Below are 27,690 nucleotides of genomic sequence, written 5' to 3'. Positions count from 1 at the left end.
AGTGATTCGAAACAAACCTGTTGGACTTTAACCTGGTGTTGTAAGACATCTTATTGAAACATTTATGCTGAGAGTTTTAGAAGTTCATCTCGCCTGCATATGACACTGCTCTTTATCATATACATATTTTATAAATAACTTAGGGGGGTGCCACCACCTGATGTTAGTCTAATTGTCTCTACTGATTCCACCATTAATTAAACATGAGAGTTTTGTGTTTTAATTTATAATTGCTTTCATATCCAGGCAAGATTTATTTCCACAACATTCCCAGCATCTATTTTGTGCACATGAATGTTGACATCACTTTCTTCAGGTGTAGATGCTGTTTATTTTTTTTTAAATAAAAATGAACATAAATACAGAATTGCTCCCTGTGTTGGGAAGAAAGGAAGATGTCTAAATATTTTGTAATCTAAAATTACTACTGTTCTTTTACTTGGTAGCTAACTTTATTGCCTAATATTGTAATCATTTGATGAATGAATTTCCTGTTTATTTGAAAAAATATTTTTCTGCTGTCCCTGCAAAAATTAACTAGCTGTGTTGAACCAAGGAAAATATTTATGCCTTTGTAATGATTCATTTGCTATTTCCCTGTTCTAGGTGGTGTTGGTGAAATTGCCTGTCTTAAGTGTATTGCACTAAGGTTGACAAGCCACAGGTAAGAAAAATTATTTATTGTCCAGGTATCATGGTGTTTTTCTCGAATGAGTTCACTCATTAAAGGTGTGTGAGTGTATGTTTTCCAAGTTAGCCTTTGTTGATTTCCCCAACACTGAGCACAGCTACTCATGCGGATGGATGCTCTGTTAACTGAAATATTAACTGGACACGGGCCATTTCTCTCTAACTTGATGGTGTTGGTTAGTGATTTGGTAAAGGAATTGTTCTTTGGGTTGGGATATTAAGTGTTGTAAATTAAATAAATCAGTTTCGCTGCTGCTGAAAACTAGGATCCCTCCATCTCCCATTTCAAATATATGTCCAACTTGTCCTCAGTCTTTCCACATTATTAGCCTCTTAGACAGTCTGTTCCAGTTCCACATATTCACTACCCTAGAAAATAGTTTACATTTAAATTTTCGTTGAATTGTTCTCAACAATTTTTCTTTTCTGTCCATTTTTCAGAAATGTTTGGATCAGAAATTGCAGCACAATATCTACAAGCAGCAGTCCTTTGCACGTAAGAGATCCTTGTAATAACTGGACAAAAGGGCCAAAACGTTTGTGCTGTGGTGTGGTGGGTGCTCCTCTGCCATGCCCTTCTACCAACATGAGTTTTATTGGAACCAGATATGTTTCAGTGAGGTGGTGGCATTCTACGCATCACCGATATGATGATTCCAAAGTAGAAAAGTCTCTAAAGTCTCTAAAGGACAAGAATAAGCGACTGGAGGAAGGAGGTCCTGTGTATAGTCCTATAGAACCTGAAGTTCGCAGGTCATTGGGTCAGAAGATTGTAGATGAAGTAAAACACTATTATCATGGCTTCAGGTTGTTGTGGATCGACACAAAGATAGCAGGAAGGATGCTTTGGCGAATCCTGAACGGATATGATCTATCAAGAAGAGAGCATAGACAGGTATGTGTGCAATCGGTCATTTGTGTACAATCTTCTAATTCTCAATGAACATTCTAAACTGAAGTTCCACATTCCAGCATACAATTCAAGTTAATCATCAATTTGAAGCGTCTTGGTAAGCTCCAGTGGAATTAGTATAACACAGATTGATAATTTCCTCATTTGTTCACTAACCTCATGCAAGTAAAATAACTCTATCCTACATTGGAGGGAGGAAAGACTGCAAAAGGCTGGCCCTTTAATAACTTTTCCCAGTCCTCCCACTCAAATGTAGGTCGTTTGCTGTAAATTCTAGGCAGATTTCTTCTATTTATAGTTCAAGTCTGCAAAGGTTTCGTGGTTTTATTAATTCCATTTTCAGTAGCATCTCACTGTGATTGTGATTGTTTTGGATGAATACCAGCTGCTAGTTTGGAAGGCGTATGTAAAATGGTGCGTGACCTTTCATTGGCCAATACTAACAACAGCTATTACAAGTTTCTTAACATTTTGGTTTCTTTTATTTTAAAAAAACTGAGCTGCAACTCGCCTGAACTCCAGTCTGGTGTCACCCAGTGTTTGCCTGAATCATTGACTTGTCCTGATGTAATTTTATAATTTTTATTGGTGCAGTCTATGATGGGTTAATATCACAAACCACAGGGCAGCTTTCTCAAACCATGACATATTATCAAAGTGAGGCATTGGTCACAGATTTCTTTCCATCTCTCCCTTTCCGCTTCCTTCCTCTACTTTCCCCCCTCCCCCACCCTCGCACCAACTTCCTCAGAGGGATTTTTGTTTTTGAAGACTTCTTTCATTTGGTGTTCTTGGTAGCTGCACTAGAATGATCGATCAGCTTTAACACAATGTTGATTGTAGTATAGGAATAGGTCCCAGTGCAATTCCATTCCTGACTTGAGACTTGCATAGAATCGTACAGCACAGAGGGAAACCATCAGCCCATCATGTCTATGCCTATTCTTTGTAAGACCTATCCAATTACTCCCAATTCTTACTCTTTCCATGTAGCCCTCATTTCCGCCACCCCATAAGTATTTATCTAGGTACTTAGGATGCTGATTCTCTGTATGTTTTGCTAAGATTAAAACATCACAGTTGTCCAGCCAGTATTTATTGCCTATCCCTAATTTCCCTCGAAGGCAGTGGTGAGCTACCTTCTTGAACCACTGCAGTCCATGGGTGTGTCAGTGCACCTACAGAGTTGTTGGGGGAGTTCCAGGATTTTGACCACCCTATGCCCATGAGAAGGTGGGTATTGAGCTGCTGCCTTGAACCCCTGCAGTCCATGGGGTGCATGTATACCCACAGTGCTAGTGCGGAGTAAAAACACAATGCTGGAAAAACTCAGCAGGTCTGGCCGCATATGTGGAGAGAGAAAATTAGTTAGCATTTTGAGTCCAGTATAATGACCCTTCGGATCATGGAAGACATTTTAAAGATTGTACAGCTGTTGTCACTGTTAATTAGTGGTGGAGGGAGTGCATGTTGAAGGTGGTGGATGGGATGCCAATCAAGCGGACTCCTTTGTCCTGGATGGTCTGAAGCTTCTTGAGTGCTAGTGGAGCTGCACTCATCCAAGCAAGTGGAGAGTATTTCATTGTACACCTGATCTGTGACCTCACTAACACTACACCCCTGTATACTACAGCCCTGAATGCTTCACCCGATGCCAGTGCTTATGTAATTTTTTTTAAAATTTAGTGTGCCCAATTAATTTTTTTCCAATTAAGGGGCAATTTAGTGTGGCCAATCCACCTACCTTGCACATCTTTGGGTTGTGGGGGCGAAACCCAAGCAAACACGGGGAGAATGTGCAACTTGTGTAGTTATATTGTGTACCTTCTGTTACCTTCAGCTCATGTGCTTAATGAGCTGTTGAGCTGCTCGCAGAAAAATACTTTTCACTGTACCTCAGTACACGTGACAATAAACAAATCCAATCCAATCCTCTGACCTGTTCTTGTAGCCAGTACTTATATGGCTGTTCTGTTCAGTTTGTAATAAACGATGACTCCTGGGATGTTGATAGTGGGGGACCCAGACATGGTACTGCCATTGAACATCATGGGGCAATGGTGGAATTCTCTCCTGTTGGAGATGGTTTATTTCCATGCACTTGTGTGGCATGAATGTTACTTGTCACTTATCAGCTGAAACCTGAATGTTGTTCAGGTTTTGCTGCATATGGGCACGGGCTGCTTCAGTATCTGAGTAGTTGTAAATGGTGCTGAACGTTGCATCTCCACTTCTGACCTTGTGATGGAGGAACTCCTGACTATATCATCGTAACAATGCTGTGGCTCGGTAAAAATCCTGCTATCAGCACTGAGTACCCAATGGACTCCAGTGGTTCAAGGAGGGTCACCACAGTCTCCAGGGCAATTAGGAGTGAGTGACAAATGCTTTCCTTGTCAACGATGCCCACAATCCATAAAAGAGTAAAATAAAAACAACAGCTGCCACAATTTCAAACAAACGTTGGAACAGGAGTACACCCTTCAGCCCCTCAAGCCTATTCTGGCATTAAGTTGAAATAATTAGTGATAAACACTGAATCTATTTATCCATCTTTGACCCATGCCCTTTCGTACTTTTGGTGAACAAAAACCCATTAATCACAGTTTCACAATTGTAGTTGATATCGCATCTGTCGCTGTTTCGAAGACATTTTCTAAATTTCTGCTGGCCTTTTGATTCTGGAACTATTTCGAAGAGGCTCACCTTTCAGGAGTAGGATTAATGTATTGGACTATATCCTCCTTCCTGGACTCCCCAAACAAAACAAATAGTTTCCCTCTATCTACTGTCTATCTACCTATATATTCCCTTAATAATTTGAAAACTTCGATCAAATCATCCTTCAACTGTCTAAATTCAAGGAGTTACTACCATGGTTTGTGTTATCTCTATTTGTAATTTAAAAAAATATAAATTTAGAGTACCCAATTAATTTTTTCCAATTAAGGGGCAATTTAGCGTGGCTAATCCACCTAACCTGCACATCTTTGCGTTGTGGGGGCGAAACCCACACAAATACGGGGAGAATGCGCAAACTCCAGATGGACAGTGACCCAGAGCCAGAATCGAACCTCTGACCTCGGCGCCGTGAGGCAACAGGGCTAACCCACTATGCCCCTGTGCTGCCCCTCTATTTGTAATTTAGTCCTTGGAGTCTAGGTATCATGCTGGTAAATCTGCAGTGCACTCTCTAGTATTGCTCTCAGTAATCCAAGTCCCTCTCTGGCTTTGTATAGCTGTCACATAACGTCTTTCTGCTCTTCATGGAAATTGGCCCGGGGTGTAGTTTGGGGCATTGGTGTAGTCATTTGAAATAGTTTGATTTCTTTTTAATAATGTGGTAAATTGAAAGCACAATTACAAAGAAGAAGACGCTAGTAGTTTATTTGGACTACCTCAAAATGGCACAGTTAGCACTGCTGCCTCACGGTGCTGAGGACCGAGGTTCGGTCCCGGGTGCCTGTCTGAATGGAGTTTGCACATTCTTCCTGTGTCTGCATGGGTCTCACCCCCACAACCCACAGATGTGCTGGTTAGCTAGATTGGCCCTTAATTGGAAAAAAATAGTTGGACTACCTCGTTCAGCCACATGTGTGACTGTGACGACAGACCGTTAGCTCATGACGGAGGTGGTGAATACAAACGTTTTGTATTTTTTTTGTCCTTCATGAGTGGATTGGTCAGTTGATATGTGCTACTGATAGAGATATATCAAAGTATTAAAGTATATCCGAAAAAAAGCCCTTAGTTTCAATACTGAACAGTTGACATTTAAATGGTAGCCTATCATCCAGATCAATTTAAAAATGATAAATTTATAAAGCCAAAATCATAATGGCTTGTGTTTGATTGTTAGACAATTATGTGCCTAATGTAGCTCTAGCATGAAAGTTTAAGTATAAAAAATCATTATAATACATTAGCATTTTGTTTTGTCCAAGCCCATTTATTGGATTTATAATACAACACAATTTCTCGCAGTTTAGTAATTATGTTAGGGTTTCTCTGTTCAGGTGAATGGGTAGAAAATAAAATTCTATACAAGACCAGTATGTTCTGTGCCATGAGGTTCTGTGCATATCCAGTTGTTTTGCTTGTGGCCTGCTGGTGAGTGCAATGAAAGCTGCTGATGAGGAGGAGAACAGTAATGTGTTGCGTCATTGCTCACCAAATGCTGTGGTTCGAAAGTGACTGACGTTCTAGTAAGAATGACCTTTGTTTTTATTATTTTATGCTCAGCATTTTATTTTGAAAGAATAATTACAAGCAGTCTAGAATGTCATAGGAAAGGTACCAGTGTATAGAGAAATGTGTTTTTAAAATGTTTTTGCCAAAAAGTAGGTCTTAGCTTTTGAATGAAACATTTTTTTTGTTTCAATGTATACATTGTGCATGCTTTGTAAACTAATTTTATTGTTGATAGTTCATTGTCCTTTTATAAAAGAGAATGCACATTTGCTATTAAAGTAATTTAGTCCTGTTATTTCCAAGTTGTATCTAAAATAAAATCTATTGGGAGCTGCCAGATGGAAATTTACAATTTCTAAATTGAATACTAAGCAAATTACCAAGTGTCTCTGAAATTCATAATTTGCATATATAATAAAATACGTGGTTTGAATTAATGTATCAATAAACAATTTTTTTTTAAAAATCTAACTCAGAATTATTGTGTTATGATGGCCAGGAACACATTCTCTTCTATCACCCTCTATATCCATCCACAAAACCCCAAATCGGCCAATAACCCCACTCCAGCCTTCATTCTGGATGCTGAACCGGACGTACCTCTGACGCCAAATCTACCAGATGTGAACATGATCTGAGATGACTGTTGGGGAGTATTCAGCTTTACTCACCCCAGGCAATAGAGATCTTCTCTTCCTAAAAAAACTCAATCCTTGAATATACTTTATGTACTGGGGAGAAAAATGAAAATTCTTTGCCCCCAGGGTGCAGAAAATGCCACTGATCTGCCGCCTCCCCCAATCTCCTCCATAAACGCCAACTCTCCCTTTGCTACCCCTGAAAGAGTCAACGACTTTGACTTAGACCAGTCTAACTTTCGATTGAAGACGCAATTCAAATTTCCTGCCAAGATCAACTGGTGCATGTCCATGTCTGGTGTTGCGGCCAACAATCTCCTTGTGAGAACATTACATCGTCCCAATTTGGGATGCACACATTCACCAACACTGCTAACTTGCCTACCAGCGTTCCAGTGACTATAACGTACCTAGTCTCCTGCAGAACCACCACCCTCTCACTTCAGTTCAAGTTCTTATTCTTTAACGAAAGCCTCCCCCTCCGCTGATTCAAAAAAGTGATCCTTTGAGTTGTGCATGACTCTTAATCTCGCCAGGTACACCACACCAAAACACATACTGCTCTCGTATAACGCCGACTTTGCCTTATTCAAGGCCGCACGTCTCATTGCAAGCTCTGCCTCTACATCGAATGCTACTGCCTTCTCACCTCACATCCCGCATGAACTGTGCGAGCTTCTGAGCAAGTACTCGGTCGGCCTTGAGCCCCCCCACCCTCCCTAGCAACCCTACAATCCTGAGGTTCTGCCTCCTCGACCTGTTCTCGAGATCCTCGACCTTCGCTCTCAGGCCCTTATTCCTCTGCTCCAGCACCTCAACTCCCAGTGAGGCTATCTGGTTGCTATGTCGTGACAAGGTGTCCTCCACCATCCTCAGCACCTCCCATGCTCACGCACCACCTCCGAAGTCCTTCCCAATCTCCTCTGTTATTGGGCGCAGAGCGTCCTCCACAGACTTTTTAATGGTCTCAAATATCTCCCTTCTGTGCCTCACAAACTGCTTGCTGAATTGTTTCTCAAATTCAATTACCATTACCTCCGTCAGTGTATCCATTATAATAGGCGCGGTTCCCATCCGACGAGGTTTTCTCCACCATCTTTGCTCCCAACTAGCTTTGCACCTTCTTTGCCTCTGGTGACGGGCTACCACACGTAACCTTCTTTTCAACATTCTTTTTCGCAGCTTTCGACATCCTCTCATAAAGTATGAATTGGGTTATCAACTAATTTCCCCTGGGGAATGGGCTAAAATCGGGGGCTACCTTATGTGTGACCGTCTCCTACATGCTGCCACCAGATGTCCCCCATTCCTTGAGGGATCTAGACAGAGCGGTAGGGAGAAACTCTTCCCACTCATGAAAAGATCAAGAATGAGAGTTTACAGATTTAAAGTAATTGGCAAAAGAAACAAATGCAATAGGAGGAAAAACTTTTCATGCAAGTGGTTAAGATCTAGAATGCGGGGGGCAGCACGGTGGCTCAGTAGGTTAGCACTGCAGTCTCACGGCGCTGAGGTCCCAGGTTCGATCCCGGCTCTGGGTCACTGTCCGTGTGGAGTTTGCACATTCTCCCCGTGTTTGCGTGGGTTTCGCCCCCACAACCCAAAGATGTGCAGGCTAGGTGGATTGAACACGCTAAATTGCCCCTTAATTAGAAAAAAAAAAAAATACTCTAAATTTAAGATCTAGAATGCGGGCAGCACGCCGGCGCAGTGGTTAGCAGTGCTGCCTCACGGCATTGAGGTCCCCAATTCGATCCCGGCCCTGGGTCACTGTCCATGTGAAGCTTGCACATTCTCCCTGTATTTGCTTGGATTTCGCCCCCACAACCCAAAGATGAGCAGGGTAGGTAGATTGACCATGCTAAATTGCCCCTGAATTCGAAAAAGTGAATCGGGTACTCTAAATTTAAAGAAAAAGGTCCAGAATGCACTGTCTGGTTGTGTGGTGGTGGCAAAGTCAATCGAGGCCTCCAAAAGGAAATTGGATTAGGAAGAATGTGCAGGACTACGAGGCGAAGGAAAGGGAAATGGCATGGGTGGATGAGGAGAGCCTTGCACACCAATTGAGCTAAATAGCCTCCTTGTATAATACATCCTATTTCGGACCCGCACTTTAGAAAAGACATGACAGCTTTCAACAGGGTACAGAGGAGACCTCCAAGGTGCTGGACACACTCTATACTCCTGATACACACACTACTGTGGCAAACGTTGGCTCCAACTCCACCTCTTGATTTGCTGATGTGTAACAACAATGCTCTGTCAATGTCAACAAAACTTCGGCAACTGCTCTGCCCAAGTCTGTAAAAAAATTAGAGTCGTGAACACTGCCTAGTCTATCTCCCAAACCTGACTCCCATCTATTGACTCTGTCTATACCTCCTGCTGTAACTAGTGGAGTGCCATAGGAATCAGTGCTGAGTCCTCGACTATTAACAATCTATATCTGTGACTTGAATGAAGGGACCGAATGTGTGGTGACTAAATTTGCAGATGACACAAAGCTAGGTAGGAAAAAAAGTAAGTTGTCACTAGGAGTTGGGGAATCTGCAAAATAATATTGACAGGCTAGGTGAGTGGGGGGGAAAAAATGGCAGATGGATTATTGTGTCAGTAAATGTGCTCGAAAAATAGAAAAACAGTATACTATTTAAATAGAGAAAGATTACAGAGCTTGTTGGTACATGCATCATGATGTTGGTGTGCCGATGCAGCAAGTAATTAAGAAGGCAATGGAATGTTGCCCTTTATTGCAAAAGGAATGGAATATAAAATTAGGGAAGTTTTACTGCAGCTGTGCACGGCCTTGGTAAGACCACTTACCATAAGCCATAGGAGTAGAATTAGGCCATTCTGCCCATTGAGTCTGCTCCACTGTTCAATAATGGCTGATAGGTTTCTAATCCACATTTTCCTGCCTTCTCCCATAACCCATGATCCCCTTATTATTCAAGAGCCTATCTATCTTTTCTTAAAAATACTCAAGTGACTTGGACTCCACCGCCTTTTGCAGCAATAAATTCCACAGATTCGCCACCCTTTGGCTAAAGAAATTCATAGAATCCTTAGTGTAGAAGGAAGCCATTCAGCCCATTGTGTCTGCACTGACCCTACGAAAGACCACCCGTCCAGGGCAGCACAGTGTTTAGCACTATTGCTTCACAGCGCCAGGGACCTGGGTTCAATTCCCGGCTTGGGTTACTGTGCGGAGTCTGCACGTTCTCCCCGTGTCTGTGTGTGTGTTGCCTCCTGATGCTCCGGTTTCCTCCCACAGTCCAAAGAGATGCGGGTTTGGTGGATGAGCCATTCTAAATTGCTCGGTGTCCAAAAACGTCCGGTGGGATTACGGTGTTACAGGGATAGGGTGGGGGTGTGGGCATAAGTAGGGTGCTCTTTCCAAGGGCTGGTGCAGACCCGATGGGCTAAATTGCCTCCTCCTGCACTGTAAATTCTATGATTCTATGATACTTGGGCCCAATCCCCCACCGTATTCCTACAACTTAACCCCAAGGGGCAATTTAGCATGGCCAATCCACCTAACCTGCACATCTTTGGACTGTGGGAGGAATGCTGAGCACCCAGGGCAAACCCACATAGAAACGGGGAGAATGTACCAACTCCAACTACACACAGTTACCCCGAGGTCGGAATCGAACCCAGATCCCTGATGCTGTAAGGCAGTAGAGCTAACCACTGTGCCACCGCCCCGCCCGTTCCGCCTCATTTCTGTTTTAAAGGGTCGTCCCTTCAGTCTGAGGCTGTGCCTTCCTCGGGTTCTAGTTTCTCCTACTACATCCTGTCCACGTTCACTCTATCTTTACTTCTCCGTATTCTGTAAGTTTCAAAACTCCCATCGAGTACAGACCCAGAGTCATCAACTGCTCTTCATACGACAAGTTCTTCATTCCCAGGATCATTTTTGTGAACCTCCTCTGGACCCTAACATATTTACCTTCCTAACTCCAACTGAACCTGCATGTCAACGTTACTAGAATCCTGAACCAGGACTCCTGAGTCCCTTTGTGCTTATGATTTCCGAAGCCTTTTCCCATTTAGTTTTTTAAAAAATAAAAAAATTTGGAATACCCAATTATTTTTTCCAATTAAGAGACAATTTAGCGTGGCCAATCCACCTAACCTGCACATCTTTGGGTCGTGTGGGTGAAACCCACGCAGACATGAGGAGAATATGCAAACTCCACATGGTGGTGACCAAGGACTGGGATCGAACCCGGGTCCTCGGCACCATAGACTGTAGTGCTAACCACAGCGCCACTGTGCTGTCCATCTTTTCCCATTCAGAAAATAGACTATGCCTCTATTCTTCCTATGAAAGTGCATTTTCTGGAGTATTGTGTGGTTTTGGTCTCCTTATTTTAAAAAATATGATTTGCTTTGGGGAGGGGAGCAGACAGGAAAGTGGAGCTGAGATCACAACCAGATGAGCCTTGATCTTATTGAATGGTGCAGTCGCTTTAAGGGCCAAATGACCTACTCTTATAGAATCATAGAATTTACAGTGCAGAAGGAGGCCACTCAGCCCATAGAGTCTGCACCGAGCCTTGGAAAGAGCACTCCACTTCCAATCTATCCCCGTTATCGAGTAACCCCACCTAACCTTTTTGGATATCTATCTAATCCATCTAAACTGCACGTCTTTGGACTATGGGAGGAAACCCATGCAGACACTGGGAGAGCGTGCAGACTGCGCATAGACAGTGACCCAAGCTGGGAATTAAACCAGGGATTCCGGAGCGGTGAAGAAACTAGGCTAGCCACTGTGCTACCGTGCTGCCCATTGTTCCTATGTTTTAGTACGTAGCCATGATGTGGAGATGACGGCGTTGGACTGGGGTGAGCACAGTAAGAAATCTTACAACACCAGGTTAAATTCCAACAGGTTTGTTTCGAATCACTAGCTTTCTGTGCACTACTCCTTCCTCGGGTGAATTCAAACAACCAAGTGGGCCGGTACATGCAAAAAACCATGAAAAAAAAATAATAACATCCCCTACTACCCCCGCCCTATTTCCTAATTTCGCGTACACAAAATTCCCTGTCCTTGTCTTGCACTACCATGCCTCCCATTCCCCCCCCCCCCCCCCCTCCCCTTGCTGTTAACGTTCCATTCTCCTTAAAGAAGTCGATGAACGGCTGCCACCTCCGGTCGGACCACTGAATGGAACCACAAGGCGAACTTAATCTTTTCCAGCCTGAGAAACCCTGCCATGTCACTGACCCCAACACTTGACTTTGGAGGCTCTTGAGTCCCTCCATCCCAGCAAAATCTGTCTCTGGGCCACCAGGGAGGAGAAGGCGAGAACATCATCCCCTGGATCTTTCGATACCCCAAATGTTGCCAATTCTGGACTCCGAGTAACTGTCCCTCCCAGGGCATCTGACATGATGTTCGCAAATCCCTGCCAGAATCCCCTCAACTTCGGACACGCCCAAAACATATGTACATGATTCGCTGGGCTTCGCCCACAGGGTCTCCTCCACTTCCTCAAAAAACCTACCCATCCGGGCCACAGTCATATGAGCCCTATGGACCACCTTGAACTGGATCAGACTGAGCCTGGCACACAACGAAGATGAATTGACTCTCCTCAAGGCCTTTTACCATAGTCCGTCTTCCAACTCTTTGTCCCACTTCCTCTTCAACTCCCCGGGTCTGTAATGTAAAGAAGTAAATCGTCCGTGGAGAACGAGATCCTATGTTCCACCCCCTCTCTCACTGTCCCCCGTCAGCATTTCAATGCCCTAAGGGCCATCGCCAAGGGCTTGATGGCCAGGGCAAGCAGTAGTGGGGAGAGCAGGCATCCCTGTCTTGTCCCTGTACAAAGACTAAAATATTCTGACCGGACTCGGTTGGTTCTTGCATTCGCCAATGGAGTATGATATAGCAAGTGGACTTTCTCTGTCTGTTAGCTTTGACAAAGAGTCACCGGCAGCACAGTAGCCTTGTGGATAGCACAATTGCTTCACAGCTCCAGGGTCCCATGTTCGATTCCGGCTTGGGTCACTGTGTGGAGTCTGCACATCCTCCCCGTGTGTACGTGGGTTTCCTTCGGGTGCTCCGGTTTCCTCCCACAGTCCAAAGTTGTGCAGGTTAGTTGGATTGGCCATGATAAATTGCCCTTAGTGTCCAAAATTGCCCTTCGTGTTGGGTGGGGTTACTGGGTTATGGGGATAAGGTGGAGGTGTTGACCTTGGGTGTAGGGTGCTCTTTCCAAGAGCCGGTACAGACTCGATGGGCCGAATGGCCTCCTTCTGCACTGTAAATTCTATGATATCTATGACTCACTGCCACCTCTCTTCCAGGAAAGCCTACTCAGAAGAAGTACTGCTCTTCTCCGCGACAGGATTTCCGCAATATAAATATTTCCCACTTTCTGTCTCTTGACTTTGACAAAGAGTCATCGGACTCGAAATGTTAGCTCTTTTCTCCCTACAAATGCTGCCAGACCACCTGAGATTTTCCAGCATTCTTTCGTTGTAGAATATCCCATAGGTACTTTTACTCCACCCAGTCAAAGGCGTTTTATGCATCTATAGCTACTATCACCTCAACCTTGTGTCCCTCCGCTGGCATCATTATAACATTTAAGAGCCGTCTAATGTTGGACACCAGGTGTCTGCCCTTCACAAATCCCGTCTGGTCCTCCCCGATTACCTCCTGGACACGGTCCTCTATACATGTGGCCAAGATCTTTGCTATTAATTTAGGTTCTACGTTCAAAAGGGAGATCGGCCTGTATGATCCACAGCTCCCTGGGTCCTTATCCCGTTTCAAGAGAGAGAGATCGATGCTTGTGATAGCATTGTGGGGAGCACTGCCAGTTCCTTAGACTCTTTTTTTTTCATTTTCATTAAAGGCCTTAACCAAGAGTGGCCCCAGTAACCCAGAAAACATTTTATAAAACTCCACTGGGTATCCATCAGATCCCGGGGCCTTGCCTGATTGCATCGCCCCCCAATCTGTCTTATCACCTCCCCGAGCCCAATTGGGCCCCGTTGCCTTCCTCATCTACCTTCGGGAACTCTAGCCCCCCTCCCCCCAGAATAAAATCGCTTCATAGCCTCCTCCCCAGCTGGGGGTTCCAATTTATAAAGTCGACTATAGAATTCAAGAAACACATCATTTACCACCACCGGGTCCACCACCACCTTCCCCCTCATATCGTTTACTTTCCCAATTTCTCTTGCCACCACCTGCTTCCTCAGCTGATGTGCTAACATCCTACTAGCTTTCTCCCCAAACTCGTATATCGCCCCTTTTACCCTCCTCAGCTGCCCCTCTCTCTGCCTTACCTGTGGACAGGAGCCAAATTCCATTTGAAGTCATCTTTTTCCTCTTTAGCAACTTTTGTGGTCACCCTTTCCTGGTTTTTAAAATGCTCATAATCCCCAGGAATACTGCTATCCTTCACAAAATTATAAGCATTCTTTTAATCCAACATAATCCCTAATTTTGTAAACCATGGCTGGATCCCTTGAATTGAAATTTTGTTTTTACTTTTTGATTGTGGCAGTAGTTACGGGAATGACTTTCAAAAAAGAATTGGATAATTCACAGGACATGGGTGTCATTGGCTCGGCCAACATTTTTATTACCCCCCCTTGAGATAGACTATTGCAATCCCAGTGGTTGAAGGGATAACATTTTCAGGCTCCAGTGAAAGGGCAAGGGAATAGGAGTAATTTAAATAATTGTGCCAAAGAGCTGTCTCATGCATAATGGGCTGTCTCACACTGCCCAATGATCAATTCATGTTTTATTTGTGTAGATCTCGGAATTGCTCGTCTAGTAACGTAACGGCAGAGTGTTTAGCACTGCTGCCCCATAGCGCCAGGGACCTGGATTCAAATCCAGCTTTGGGTGACTGTCTATGTGGAGTTTGCACTTTCTCCCTGTGTCTGCCTGGGTTTCCTCCAGGTGCTCTGGTTTCCTCCCACAGTCCAAAAATGTGCCGGTTAGGTGGATTGGCCATTGGCTAAATTGTCCCTTAGTGTCCAGGGATGTGTAGGATAGGTTAAAGGGTTAGGAATAGGGGAAGTGGCCTTGGGTTGGGTACTCTTTCAGAGGGTCAGTGCAGACTTGATGGGCTGAATGGCCTCCTTCTGCACTGTAGGGATTCTGTGATTCTATGATAACCAATACACGGTCATGTCCTATTCCTTACTGATACAGTGAGTTGACTGGGTCAGCATGGTTGCACATTGGTTAGCACAGCTGCCTTACAGCGCCAGGGACCCGAGTTCGATTCTGTCCGTGTCTATGTGAGTTTCATCCGGGTTCTCAGATTTCCTTCCGCAATCCAAAAATGTGCAGATTAGGTGGATTGGCCATGATCAATGCATGGTGTTATGGGGATAGGGTGTTCTTTCAGAGGGTTGGAGCAGTTTCAATGGCCCAAATGGTCCCCTTGCACTATATGGATACTATGGATTCAATTTTTAATCAGCCATTTAATATGCTTATCACTTTCAGAGGTTTGTTTATCTAATTGTTGAAACTTTTGTTTTATAAATAAGTGAAAATAAAGGAAATGCTTTTGAATTTAAATGTTTTTTTCCCTCTTAACAGTTTCTGAGGACATGTGCTGACCTCTTTCGCCTGGTGCCCTTCCTGGTTTTCATAATAGTTCCATTCATGGAATTTCTTCTTCCTGTTGTTGTTAAACTTTTCCCTAATATGCTTCCTTCAACTTTTGAGACAAAGTCAAAGAAGGTGAGTACGTATAGATATTCTGTTTCAACATGTACTGTAACTTCTCCAGTCCGAATGCTTGTGACCAAGTAATTTCTGCATTTCAGAAATTATCGGTTTATTGAATAAAGTTAGAATATCCAAACGTAAGTGTGAAACGGAAGTCACCATAGATATAAAACTTTACCTGAAGCAGAAAATATTGATTTATTTTTCTAAAAATAAATAAACATATCCAGTTATTTTTTTCCAATTAAGGGACAACTTAACGTGGCCAATCCACCTAGCCTACACATCCTTTTGGGTTGTGAGGGTGAGACCCATACAGACACAGGGAAAATGTGCAAATTCCACATGGACAGTGATGCCGGGATCAAACCCGGGTCCTTGGCACCGTGAGGCAGCAGTGCTAACCACTGTGCCAGTGTGTTGCCCCAAGCATAAAACATTGATGAAACAATGTTTTATTATCCAAATACTTTATCTTCAATGGTTCCGCTGCCAAAGTAGTGGAGTAAAATTATGCTGTGAGTAGCTTGGGTCTGCTCAAAAGGTTTCTGGACAACTGATGTTTCCGAACTATTGATTTCCTCATTGGAGAAATTGTAATTTGTTCTTTTTCTATCATTTAGACAATTTGCAATTCATAAAAGTTAATATATACAGAGAAAGTGATGGCCTGGCACACTTTCACCCTATTTCTTTTACAAATATTTTATTGATGTTCTTCAAGTAGATGAATAGGAACTACATGGAACACATTGGCAAACCCAAATTTCAATGGCCAGCCAAATTAGTCATGTGTTTTTCTCATTAATAATCAACTTGATGTTACTTATTTTTTTCTTAATACAGGTGTAATAGTTTTTAGTCCATGGCATGGGAGCACAGTGGTTGGCACTGGTGCCTTACACCTCCAGGGACTCTGGTTCAGTTCCGGCCTCAGATGATTGTCTGTGCGGAATTGGACTTGCTCCCCGTGTTTGTGTGGGTTTCCTCCAGGTGCTCCGGTTTTCTCCCGCAGATGTGCACGTTAGGTAGATTGGCCATGCTAAATTGCCCCTTAGTGTCCAAAAGATTAGGTGGGGTTACTGGGTTACCGGGATAGGGTGGAAGCATGAGCTTAAGTGGGGTATTTTTTCCAGGGTCGACCTGATGGGCCGAATGTCCTCTTTCTGTGCTGTAAGTTCCATGATTCTCTTTTCCCCTGAATGTAATGACTCCTTAGTTTTAATACAGTTCTACACAAACCAGTTTTGCAAAATATTGCTCAATTGTCTGATCCTTGCATGTGAGCCTTGACTGACTAATTTGAGCAGTGGGACATTATATCCAATTCTACCTAGGTCACTTCAGAGTGATCAAGAGCAGCAAGTCTGACCAACCTTATCTCCTTTTCCCCGATTTCCCCCACCCACCACCAAGCTTCAGCAATTAAGCATGTTGAGATAAGTTAGTTTACTACAAACCAGGAATTTAATGTGCAATCCTTTCTGCCTGTAAAACTGAGCTAGTCACACAACAGGGTCACTGAGCTTTCGTGGAGTTGGTTTTGCCAAATACATTGGACTTCAAATATTCACTATTGTTTTCTGCTGCCATCTCTATCAAACATTTCATCTGCTATGTATGCTAGGAGTTGTCGTGATATTTGAAGCTGCAATTTATAATGCAGCTGTAACACCCTATGTAACCCTGGATAAAAGAAGCATCTCTTCCTCCTCTATAGAATAGAACAATTTCTATAATTGCTTCCATTAGAGAGAACTGTCAGCAGGGTCATTTGAACTTCAGAATAGAAACATTTCAATTAATTGTTGAAACTTGACAAATAACCTGTAAATTTGTATTGAAAATAATTAAATGCAATAAAAATTTCTTTGTTGAAACATCTGGGTATGTTTAAAACCTAAAAGATTTTCTTTGTAGGAAGAACGGTTGAAAAAGGAGTTGAGAGTGAAGCTTGAAATGGCAAAATTTCTTCAAGATACAATTGAAGAGATTGCGCTGAGAAACAAAGCAGCTAAGGGAGACGTCACAAAGGACTTTTCTACTTTTTTTCAGAAGGTAACATTTAAGCTTCCACTGCATGCCAGATAATTGCACTGTTGCGTGCAGAAATGAAAAAGATAGTTACCTAATATTTTCATTTTTTTAAATTGGCTATTGGTGTATCTCTTGCCTCTCTTAAAAGCACATATTTTTGAATAGTTCTGATGACAGAACTGCAACTGATCTCAGCCTCCCTGAATCAATGTTACTCTTTCTGATTTATTATCCACTTATTGTTGTTGGGAAGTACAAGTGTTTATTTGCATCCAAGCACAAAATCGGATATAATTGTGATGCTTTTCCTGCCAATGCATGCTTTCTGGAGAATGGCATGTTATGGGTATTGATGTCCATGGAGTTATATTCCTGCATTAATCATTGCCTTTGGAAGTGGGACAGTTGGGAAAAGCCCAGTGCCTGCAACATTTTCTGCTTTGGTGGATTTTTGTTTAATCGTTTTAGTTAGCCTTGGCCTTGGATCCAATTTAACTGCTGAACTTGCACCTAGAAATTAATGCTTTGAAAGTGGACATCTGGCAACCCTCTAGCAGCTCACCCAACTGGCTTTTCTTCATGCATGAGCAGCAGAATTGTGTTACAGAATCACAGAATTGTTAACATTGCAAAAGGAGGCCATTTGACACATAGACTGCACTGGTTTTCTGAAAGAGCACTGTTCCTAATCCCACTCCCTCGCCTTGTCCCTTATGGCCAAGTATATACAGGGCCTTGGTGAAGCCACACCTGGAATATTGTGCGCAGTTTTGGTCTCTTTATCTGAGGAAGGATGTTCTTGCTCTTGAGGGATTGGAGAGAAGGCTTACCAGGCTGATTCCCTGGATGGCAGGACTGACGTATGAGGAGACATTGTCAGTTAGGATTGTATTCGCTAGAGTTCAGAAGAGTGAGGAAGAATCTCATAACCTATAAATTTCGAACAGGACTAGACGGGATAGATGCAAGAAGGATGTTCCCGATGATGGGGGTGTCCAAAACCAGTCTGAGGATATTGGGTAGACTGTTGAAGACCGATGAGGAGAAAGTTCTTCATGAGAGTGGTCAAACTGGGGAATTTGCTACCATAGAAAGTAGTTGAGGACAAAACATTTTATGTTTTCAAGCAGCAGTTAGATATAGCACTTGCAGTAGGGCTCAGGGAGTGGTGATATTGATGGCCAAGAGGAAGGTTTCAGATGGATAAGGTGGTGGCTGATGAGGGGGGCAGTTATGTGATAGTGACAGGTGCGTTGCAGGAGTGGTTGATGGCTCTGGCAAGCATATCTGGCCCCAATTGGAATGATGCGGAGTTCGTGAAGAAAACGTTGGATGCTATCTTGGATCTGGATACCCATGAGCTGATAGTGGGTGGGGAATTGGAACTTAGTGCTGGATCGAAGGTGGACAGATCCCAGGCGAGCTCGCTGACCCAGAGGGGGGAGGCATTGGCTGGGTTCATAATGGGGGGGTTGGGGGAGTGAACCTGTGGAGGTTTTTATACCCACGGTATCGGACGTTTTCAGTTTTCTCCCTGATGCCCAAGGTGCTTTCAAGGTTTGACTTTTTTGCGGTGGGAAAAGCGCTGTTGGCTGGAGTTAAGAGTTCGGAGTACTCGGCAATTGTGATCTCTGATCACGCTCCGCATTGGATAGATGTGGTTTTTGGAGAAAGGGGCAGCCCAGAGGCCAAGGTGGAGAATGGATGTGGGGTTACTGGGGGACTGCTGCTTCTGTGACATGACAGGGAAGGTGATTGAGGAGTATGTGGGGTTTAATTGTACGGGGGAGGTCTCACGGTTGGTGGTCTGGGAGGCTCTGAAGATGGTGGTGAGGCGATGGTGATCTCGTTTGAGGCTAAGGAGGAGAGGGAGGAATGCCAACGACTCGTAGAAGAGTTTTTGGAGGTGGATGGAAGGTATGCGGGGGACCTGGACCCATGTTTCCTGGAAAAGAGGAAGGAGTTGCAGGCGAGGTTTGATCAATTGTCCACTGGGTAATCAGTGCGTCAGTTGAGAAGGGTGAGGACGGCTGTCTGAGTACGGAGAGAAGGCAGAGCGTATGTTGGCAGGTCGGCTGCGGCGAGGGAGATAGTTGGGGTGCGGGATAAGATGGGGAAATTGGTGAGTTTTTTGTTTTTTTTTGTTAAATCTTTTTATTCACCACATTTTCATCTTTTTTGCCATAAGGAGAAACAAAAAAGCCCGAGAAACAACAGCAAAACGACCCCTGCAGTATGCAACCTAAAACATCGACTCACAAGTTAAAAACAAGAACAAAAAGCAAACAACAGACCAAACCACCCCCGCCCCACTTCATGTTCAATGGCAACAAACTCCCGAAAGTGCATGATAAACAAACCCCATGCGTTATAGAACCCCTATTTCGCTCCCCTTAGCTCAAATTTCACCTCCAGGGTCAATATTTCCAGCAGGTCCCCCTACCACACCGAGGTGCAGGACGGAGAGGCTGACTTCCACCCCAACAGGACCCACCTACGTGCAATCAGCGAGGCGAAGGCTAAAACGTCTGCCCCCGCACCCACCTGCAATTTGTGCTAGTCCGACATCCCGAAAATGGCCTCTAGGCCCGAGTCCACATGCAACACCCCGGATGTTAAATACCTCCCTTCGATATCTTTCCAGCTTCCGGCAGGGCCAAAACATATGCACATGGTTTGTGGGCCCCTCCCACACCGCTCACAGACATCCTCAACACCCTCGGAGTCAGCTTATCCTTGCGCATGAGGTTGAAGCATTCACACTTCGCAGCACCTCACACCACAAACCTTCTTCCGTTACCTCTCCCAGCTCTTCCTCCAACTTTGTCTTAATCCCCTCTGTGGACACCTATCCTTCTCCAAGATCTTCCCATAGATCGCCAACACCACCCCCCTCCCCAGCCCCCCTGCTGACAGTAATTCCTCCAACAGCGAGGGGGCCAGCTCTATTGTGAAGTTCGGGAACTCCTTCCTCGCAAAATCTCGGACTTGTAGGTACCTAAACCCTTCCTCCTGTACCAACAAACCTCGCAAATCATCCCCCCCAAAAACAGATCCTTCACTGCGCTAATCCCCTGCCACCTCTGAAACCCCGCAGCTAGCCTCCCCAGCTCGAACCTGTGATTTCCCCGAATTGGCATCCCCGACCTGGCCCCCAGCTTAAAGTACTATCTAAACTGACTCCTGATCTTCAAAGTTGCCACTACCACAGGGCTCCATGAATACTTCCCCGGGACCTTGCCAAGTCGGCCTTCACCCTCCCCACCAAACTAGTCAAAATTATACCTTTGGAGCCCCTCCCCACCAATAATGCACCCCCAAATACCTGAAGTGGGTTGCTGCCCTACGAAATGGCAGCCCCCACTCCCGGCCAGACACCATAAAATACTCTCTCTTACCTAGGTTCAATTTATACCCCGAGAACAACCCAAATATTTGGAGCAGCCCTATTAGATTACCCAACGATGTACTCGGTTTGGAGATGTACAGTAGCAAATTGTCCGCATACAAGGATATCCAATGTTCCATCGCCCCTCTAACTGTCCCCTCCCACAGCCCCGAGCTCCTTAGAGAGATGGCCAGCAGCTCTATCGCCAATGCAAACAGCAGGGGGGACATGGGGCACACCTGCAAAATACCCTAAACTTATGTTGTTCGTGCAAACACTCGCTATCGGCTCCCTATACAGCAGCCATACCTACGGCGTAAATCTCTGCCCGATCCCAAATATTTCCGGGACCACCACCAAATACCTCAACTCTACCCAATCAAACGCCTTCTCCGCATCTAGTGCCACCACCACCTCCGTCCCCTTCCATTTGTTGGTGTTCTGATCACATTTAGCAACCCTCTAACATTCGAGAACAGCTGCCTTCCCTTCACGAACCCTGCCTGATCGTCCTGATCACATTTAGCAACCCTCTAACATTCGAGAACAGCTGCCTTCCCTTCACGAACCCTGTCTGATCGTCTCCCATCACCTTAGGGAGGCACCCCTCCAACCTTGCTGCCAGCACTTTTGCCAGTATCTTGGCATAAACTTTTAATAGGGATATGGGCCTTTGCGACCCACGGTCCAGATTTACCAGGATGCTGCCTGGACTAGAGGGCATGTCTTATGAAGAAAGGTTGAGGGAACTAGGGCTTTTCTCACTGGAGCGAAGAAGGAAGAGAGGTGGCATGGTAGAGGTTTACAAGGTGATGAGTGGCATGGATAGAGAGAATAGCCAGAGACGTTTCCCCAAGGCGGAAATGGCTGTCATGAGGGGACATAGTTTTAAGGTGATTGGGGGAACGTTTCGGGGAGATGTCAGAAGTAGATTCTTTACATAGAGAGTGGTGGGTGCATGCAACGTGCTGCCAGCGGAGGTGGTGGAGTCGGAATCATTAGGGATATTGAAGTGGGCAGCACGGTAGCATTGTGGTTAGCACAATTGCTTCACAGCTCCAGGGTCCCAGGTTCGATTCCGGTTTGGGTCACTGTCTGTGCGGAGTCTGCACATCCTCCCCGTGTGTGCGTGGGTTTCCTCCGGGTGCTCCGGTTTCCTCCCACAGCCCAAAGATGTACAGGTTAGGTGGATTGGCCATGCTAAAGTGCCCTTAGTGTCCAAAATTGCCCTTTGTGTTGGGTGGGGTTACTGGGTTATGGGGATAGGGTGGACGTGTTGACCTCGGGTAGGGTGCTCTTTCCAAGAGCCGGTGCAGACTCGATGGGCCGAGTGGCCTCCTTCTGCACTTTAAATTCTATGAATGTCTAAGAATCTATGACTCTTGGACAGGCACATGGACAGCAGTAAATTGAAGGGGTATAGGTTAGGTTGATCTTAGATTAGAATAAATGGTCGGCACAATATCATGAGCCGAAGGGCCTGTACTGTGCTGTACTGTTCTATGTTCTAAAACTCCTCAAAAACTTTATAAATCTGCTCCGGGGTCACCACTAAGTACCCCATCCCGTCCTGTTCCTGGACTATCTCCCTCACCGCCACTTCCTTCCAGAGCTGACCGGCTAACATCCAACCCGCCTTCTCCCCATATTCGTAGACTGCTCCCCTCGCTCAGCTCAATTGCCGCACCGCCTTCTCTGTAGACAACCGGTCAAACTTTGCCTGAAGCGCCTCCCTCCTGGAGGGCTGGGTCAATATCCCCACATACCTCCTGTCCACCTCCAACATCTCCCCAATCAACTTTTGCCGTTCCTCCCCCTCATCCTTGGCCACTTTAGCCTTAAACAAGAACACCCCCCCCCCCCCCCCCCCCCCGGGGGAACACCTGACTCACCCAGCCCTTCCTGAGCCTCACCTGATCCTTCACCCTCATGTGGGTCACCTGCAGCATCACCACATTGGCTTGTAGGCTCTTTAATGCGCAAACACCCACAACCTCTTCCCCGGTCCCCCGCAATCCCCTCACGTTACTATTCTGACCGGGGGTGGGTGGAGATCGTTTCTCATTCTCCCACCCCCACTATTTACCATCATCGTAACCCCGGGCCCTGCCCACTGGGCCTGACCCGCCCAGTCCCTTGATTGCTGTTGACCCCCCCCCCCCCCCCATCTACTTCCTCTTGAAAACACCCCTCCCAGTATCGATCCCACCCCGCCCACCTCCCAGGCCCATCGAAACCTGTTCGACCAGGTTCCAATGGCCGTGGCCCCTCCCCCCACCACACTCCCGTTTCCTAGCCAACCTGCGCTTGCTAGTGTGGAGGCCCCTGCCCAGGCCCTGAAAACAAAGTCAAACAACAAACTCTGCAAAAACCCCGCCCCAGAAAACCGCCATCACCCTAAAGTTCACTAACCTCCTACTGTTGTGCCCCATATCACAGGGAACACCACCCTTCCCTGTCGACCAACCCAAAAAACCCAACTCCCAACCATTCCCATCCCTCATACAAAACAAATTAACATCCTTAAACAGCAGACAAGAAATGAAGCTATACAGCATTTCACCCTTTCAGTCCAAATCCAAACCCCAATCCCATTTTTCATTTTGACTGCAGTCCTTCAGTCTTCACGAACGCCTCTACCATCTCAAAGTAGAAATCCTTTGAGTTGGAGGTCACTGAGCAGGACACGCTGAACCTTGCACCATTGCTGTGGAGTGCTGCCTTCACCTGACCAAAGACCGCCTGCCTTCTCGCCAGCTCCACGGTTAAATCCTGGTATATGCGAATGCCAACTCCTTCCCACTACACCTCGCGTCTCTGTTTCGCACAACTCGGGATGTTCTCCTTAACATGGTACTTATGAAAACAAATTATCACAGCCCTTGGTGGTTCATTTGTCTTTGGCTTGGACCTGAGTGACCGATGAACCTTATCCCCCCTCCCACAGCATCTCCATCAACATCTTCTGAAATACTCAGTTGGCCTTGGGCCCATCATCCCCTCAGGCAAGCCCACAATTCTTCAGTTCTGCCGCCTCGACCTGTTCTCCAACTTAGCTCTCAATCCTTTGTTGGCCTCCACCACCCTCTGCAGCTCATCGTGGTGAACTGGTCACTACGTTATGACCGCGCTTCCTCCACCCTCTTCAACTACTCTCCTTGCTCCTGTAATGTTGATGTCTTCAACACTGCCGCCTTCACTGGGGCTATTGCTCCTCCTTCCAGCTCATCATCCCTTTCCACATCACCTCCATATGCTTGGCAAACTGCTTTTCAAACTCGCCAGCCATCGCCTCAATCATCTTCTCTCCTGCGAAGGGCATGGCCCACCCAGTGAACCAGCCTCTGCCATCATTCTTGCAGCCGGACTGACCCGCTCGCTCGACTGCGAACCTTCGCTTACAGCTTTTTTTTCTGGTTCTTCAACATTGCCCTCCTTCTTTATGTTTTGCTGCACTAGCTCATCCAAAAACTGCCCCCAGGACCAGGCATTAAATTCCCCAAAAAACCGCACATTCGGCCCATGTCTGCGTGGATTTCACCCCACAACTCAAAAGATGTGCAGGTTAGGTGGATTGGCCACACTAAATTGCCCCTTAATTTGAATAAATAAATCAATGGGTCCTCTAAATTTAAAAAAAAACATGCCTCCAGCAGGAACCACCCAACGTGTGACTTCCACCTACATGCCGCCACCGGATGTCCCTGCTCTGGAAGGTGTTAAGACAGTACTGCCAGTTTGCTCTTCCTTCCCAATAATCTTCTCACCAGTGCTGAGTTTGGATTTCACAATGACCACTCGGCCCCACACCTCATTCCAGCCTTGGTCCAAATATGGACAAAAGAGCTGAATTCCAAAGTTGATGTGAGACTGACTGCATAATAACAGAATGACTAAGTATGGCATGAAGAAATCCTATTAAAATTGAACTCAATAGGTATCAATTTGGAGGCAGGGTGTTGAGTGGAGGAATGCCCTCAATTGAGTGGAGGAATGCCCTCAATTAAGTAGAGCAAATTACTGCGGATGCTGGAATCTGAAACAAAAGAGAAAATGCTGGAAAATAAGAGTAATCGGTCTCGAAACGTTAGCTCTTTTCTCTCCCTACAGATGCTGCCAGACTTGCTGAGATTTTCCAGCATTTTCTCTTTCGATGCCCTCAACTAGTTGGAATCGTACCCAGCATAAAGGAAGATGGTAGCGGTTGTTGGAGGACAATCATCTCAGCCCATGACATCGCTGCAGAAGTTCCTCAGAGCAGTGGCCTAGACCCAGCTATCTTCAGATGCTTCAGTGATCCTCCCCACATTCTGAGCTCAGAAATGGGAATGCTCACTGATGATTGCATAGTTTTCAGTATAATTCGCAACCTCCCACACACATGCACACTAACAGCCACAGGAATGTAATGGCATACACTCGCCTTACCTGGATAAGTGCAGTGTAAGTTGATATGAATTCAGGACCAGCACATTTCTGTAACGATGAAGGATAAGTATGGCAAGTATTGGGAACCTTGGGGCAGCACGGTAGCACAGTGGTTAGCACTGTCGCTTCACAGCACAAGGGTCCCAGGTTTGTTTCTTGGCTTGGGTGTCTGTTCGGAGTCGGCACGTTCTCCCAGTGTCTGCGTGGATTTCCTCCGGGTGCTCCGGTTTTCTCCCTCGTATCCCGAAAGATGTTCTGTTCAGTCATTTGGACATTCTGAATTCTGAGTTCTCCCTCTATGTGCCCGAACAGGTACCAGAATGTGGCAACTGGGGGATTTTCACAGTGGCTTCATTGCAGTGTTAATTTAAGCCTATGTATGACAATAATAAAAATTATTAAAATGACAGATATTATGAGCCTGGTCAAAAAGAAAAAGGAAGCATTTGTCAATGCTATGAGGCTGGGAAAACACAAAGCAAGTGTGGAATACAAGGGAGGTAGAAAGAAACTTAAGCAAGGAGTCAGGAAGGCTAAAAGGGGTCACAAAAAATAATTGGCCAGCAGGACTAAGGAAAATCCCAAGGCTTTTTATACGTGTATAAAGAGCAAGAGGGTAGCCAGGAAGAGGATTGACCCACTGAAGGACAGGGGAGGGAATCTGTGTGGGGCCAGAGGAAATGGGCAAGTTACTGAATCAGTACTTTGCATCAGTATTTGCCAAATAGAAGGACTTGGTGGGTGATGAGTCTGGGGAAGGTTGTTTAGATAGTTTGGGTCATGTTGAGATCAAAAAGGAGGAGATATTGGGATCTTGAAAAACATTAAGGTAGACAAGTCCCCAGGGCCTGATGGAATACACCCCAGAATACTGAGAGAGGCAAGTGAGGAAATTGCTGGGGCCTTGAGAGAAATCTTTGTATCTTCAGTGACTACAGGGGGGGGTCCCAGAAGATTGGAGAATAGCCAATGTTGTTCCTTTGTTTAAGAAGGGTGTCAAGAATCATAGAACATACAGTGCAGAAGGGGGCCATCCGGCCCATCGAGCCTGCACCGATCCACTTAAGCCCTCACTTCCAGCCTATCCCCTAACCCAATAAGCCCTCCTAACCTTGTGTTGGACACTTTAGGGCAATTTAGCATGGCCAATCCACCGAACCTGCACGTCTTTGGACTGTGGGAGGAAACCGGAGCACCCAGAGGAAACCCACGCAGATACTGAGAGTACGCGCAGACGAGCTGTGAAGCAACTGTGCTGACCACTATGCTACCGTGCTGGATAATCGGGTAATTATAGGCCAGTGTGCCTTATGTCAGTGGTAGGAAAATTATTGGAGAGGATTTTTCGAGACAAGATTTACTCCCACTTGGAAATAAGTGGACGTATTAGCGAGAAGCAACATGGCTTTATGAAGGCGAGGACGTGTCTCACTAACTTGAGTTTTTCGAGGGAATGATGAAGATAATTGATGTGGGTAGGACAGTGGATGTTGTCTGTATGGACTTCAGCAAGGCCTTTGACAAGATCCCTCATGGCAGATTGGTAAAGAAGGTGAAGTCGCAAGGGTTCAGGGTGAGCTGGCAAGATTGATACAGAACTGGCTTTTTCATAGAAGACAGAGGGGAGCAGTGGAAGGATATTTTTCTAAATGGAGGACTGTGACTAGTGCCATTCCTCCAGGATCATTGCTGGGACTTTTGCTGTTTGTAATATATATATATATATATAAAAATGATTTGGAGGAAAATGGTTTGATTCGTAAGTTTGTGGACGACACAAAGGTTGGTGGACTTGAGGATAGCGATGGGGACTGTCCGAGGTTACAGCAGGATATAGATCAGTTGGAGACTTGGGCGGAGAGATGGCAGATGGAGTTTAATACGGACAAATGTGAGGTGTTGCGTTTTGGAAGGTCTAATACAGATGAGAAATGTACAGTAAATGGCAGAACCTTCAAGAGTATTGATGAGCAGAGGGATCTGGGTGTACAGGTACACAGATCACTGGAAGAGGCAATGCAGGTGGAGAAGGTAGACAAGAAGGCATAGGGCATTCTTGCTTTCATTGGCTGGGGCATTGAGTTTAAAAATTGGCAAGACATGTTGCAGCTTTATCAAATCTTACTTAAGTCGCACTTGGAATATAGTGTTCAATTCTGATCACACTACCAGAAGAACGTGAATGCTTTGGAGAGATGTTGCCTCCTATGGAGGGCATTAGTTATGAGGAGAGGTTGGAGAAACCTGGTTTGTTCTCACTAGAATGACTGAGGTTGAGGGGCAACCTGATAGAAGTTTACAAGATTATGAAGGGCATGGACAGAGTGGGTAGTCAGAAGCTTTTTCCCCTGGGTGGAAGAGTCAATTGCTCCAAAGCAAATGTTTACCGTGCGAGGGGCAAGGCTCAAAGGAGATGTACGAGGTAAGTTTTTCAAACAAAGGTGGTGGGAGCCTGGAACTCGCTGCCGGGGAGGTAGTGGAAGCAGATACGATGGTTACTTTTAAGGGGCGTCGACAAGTACATGAATAGGATGGGAATAGAGGGATTCGGTCACTGGAAGGGTTAGAGGGTTTTAATTCAGATGGGCAGCATGGTCGATGCAGGCTTGGAGGGCCGAAGGGCCTGTTCCTGTCCTGCAATTTTTTTTTGTTCTTTAAAACCAGTTGCTCATTGCACTACATC

The 27,690-nt window shown here is 45.4% G+C and overlaps 1 protein-coding gene across 5 annotated transcripts in view; it reads left to right on the top strand.

Moving 5' to 3' along the window:
* letm1 (leucine zipper-EF-hand containing transmembrane protein 1) overlaps nt 1–27,690 on the top strand; it is a 119,169-nt gene that overhangs the window by 22,790 nt on the left and 68,689 nt on the right. For all 5 annotated transcript variants that reach the window (XM_038793367.1, XM_038793368.1, XM_038793369.1 and 2 more), the window contains 4 exons: nt 607–664; nt 1,132–1,585; nt 15,023–15,166; nt 17,075–17,212. In XM_038793367.1, coding sequence (XP_038649295.1) covers nt 607–664; nt 1,132–1,585; nt 15,023–15,166; nt 17,075–17,212 — 794 coding nt within the window. The remainder of the gene's footprint in view (nt 1–606; nt 665–1,131; nt 1,586–15,022; nt 15,167–17,074; nt 17,213–27,690) is intronic.

The sequence above is a fragment of the Scyliorhinus canicula genome, chromosome 3 (genome assembly GCF_902713615.1).
Source record: "Scyliorhinus canicula chromosome 3, sScyCan1.1, whole genome shotgun sequence".
Lineage (NCBI taxonomy): Eukaryota > Metazoa > Chordata > Chondrichthyes > Carcharhiniformes > Scyliorhinidae > Scyliorhinus > Scyliorhinus canicula.
This window is presented reverse-complemented; position numbering and strand designations above follow the sequence as displayed.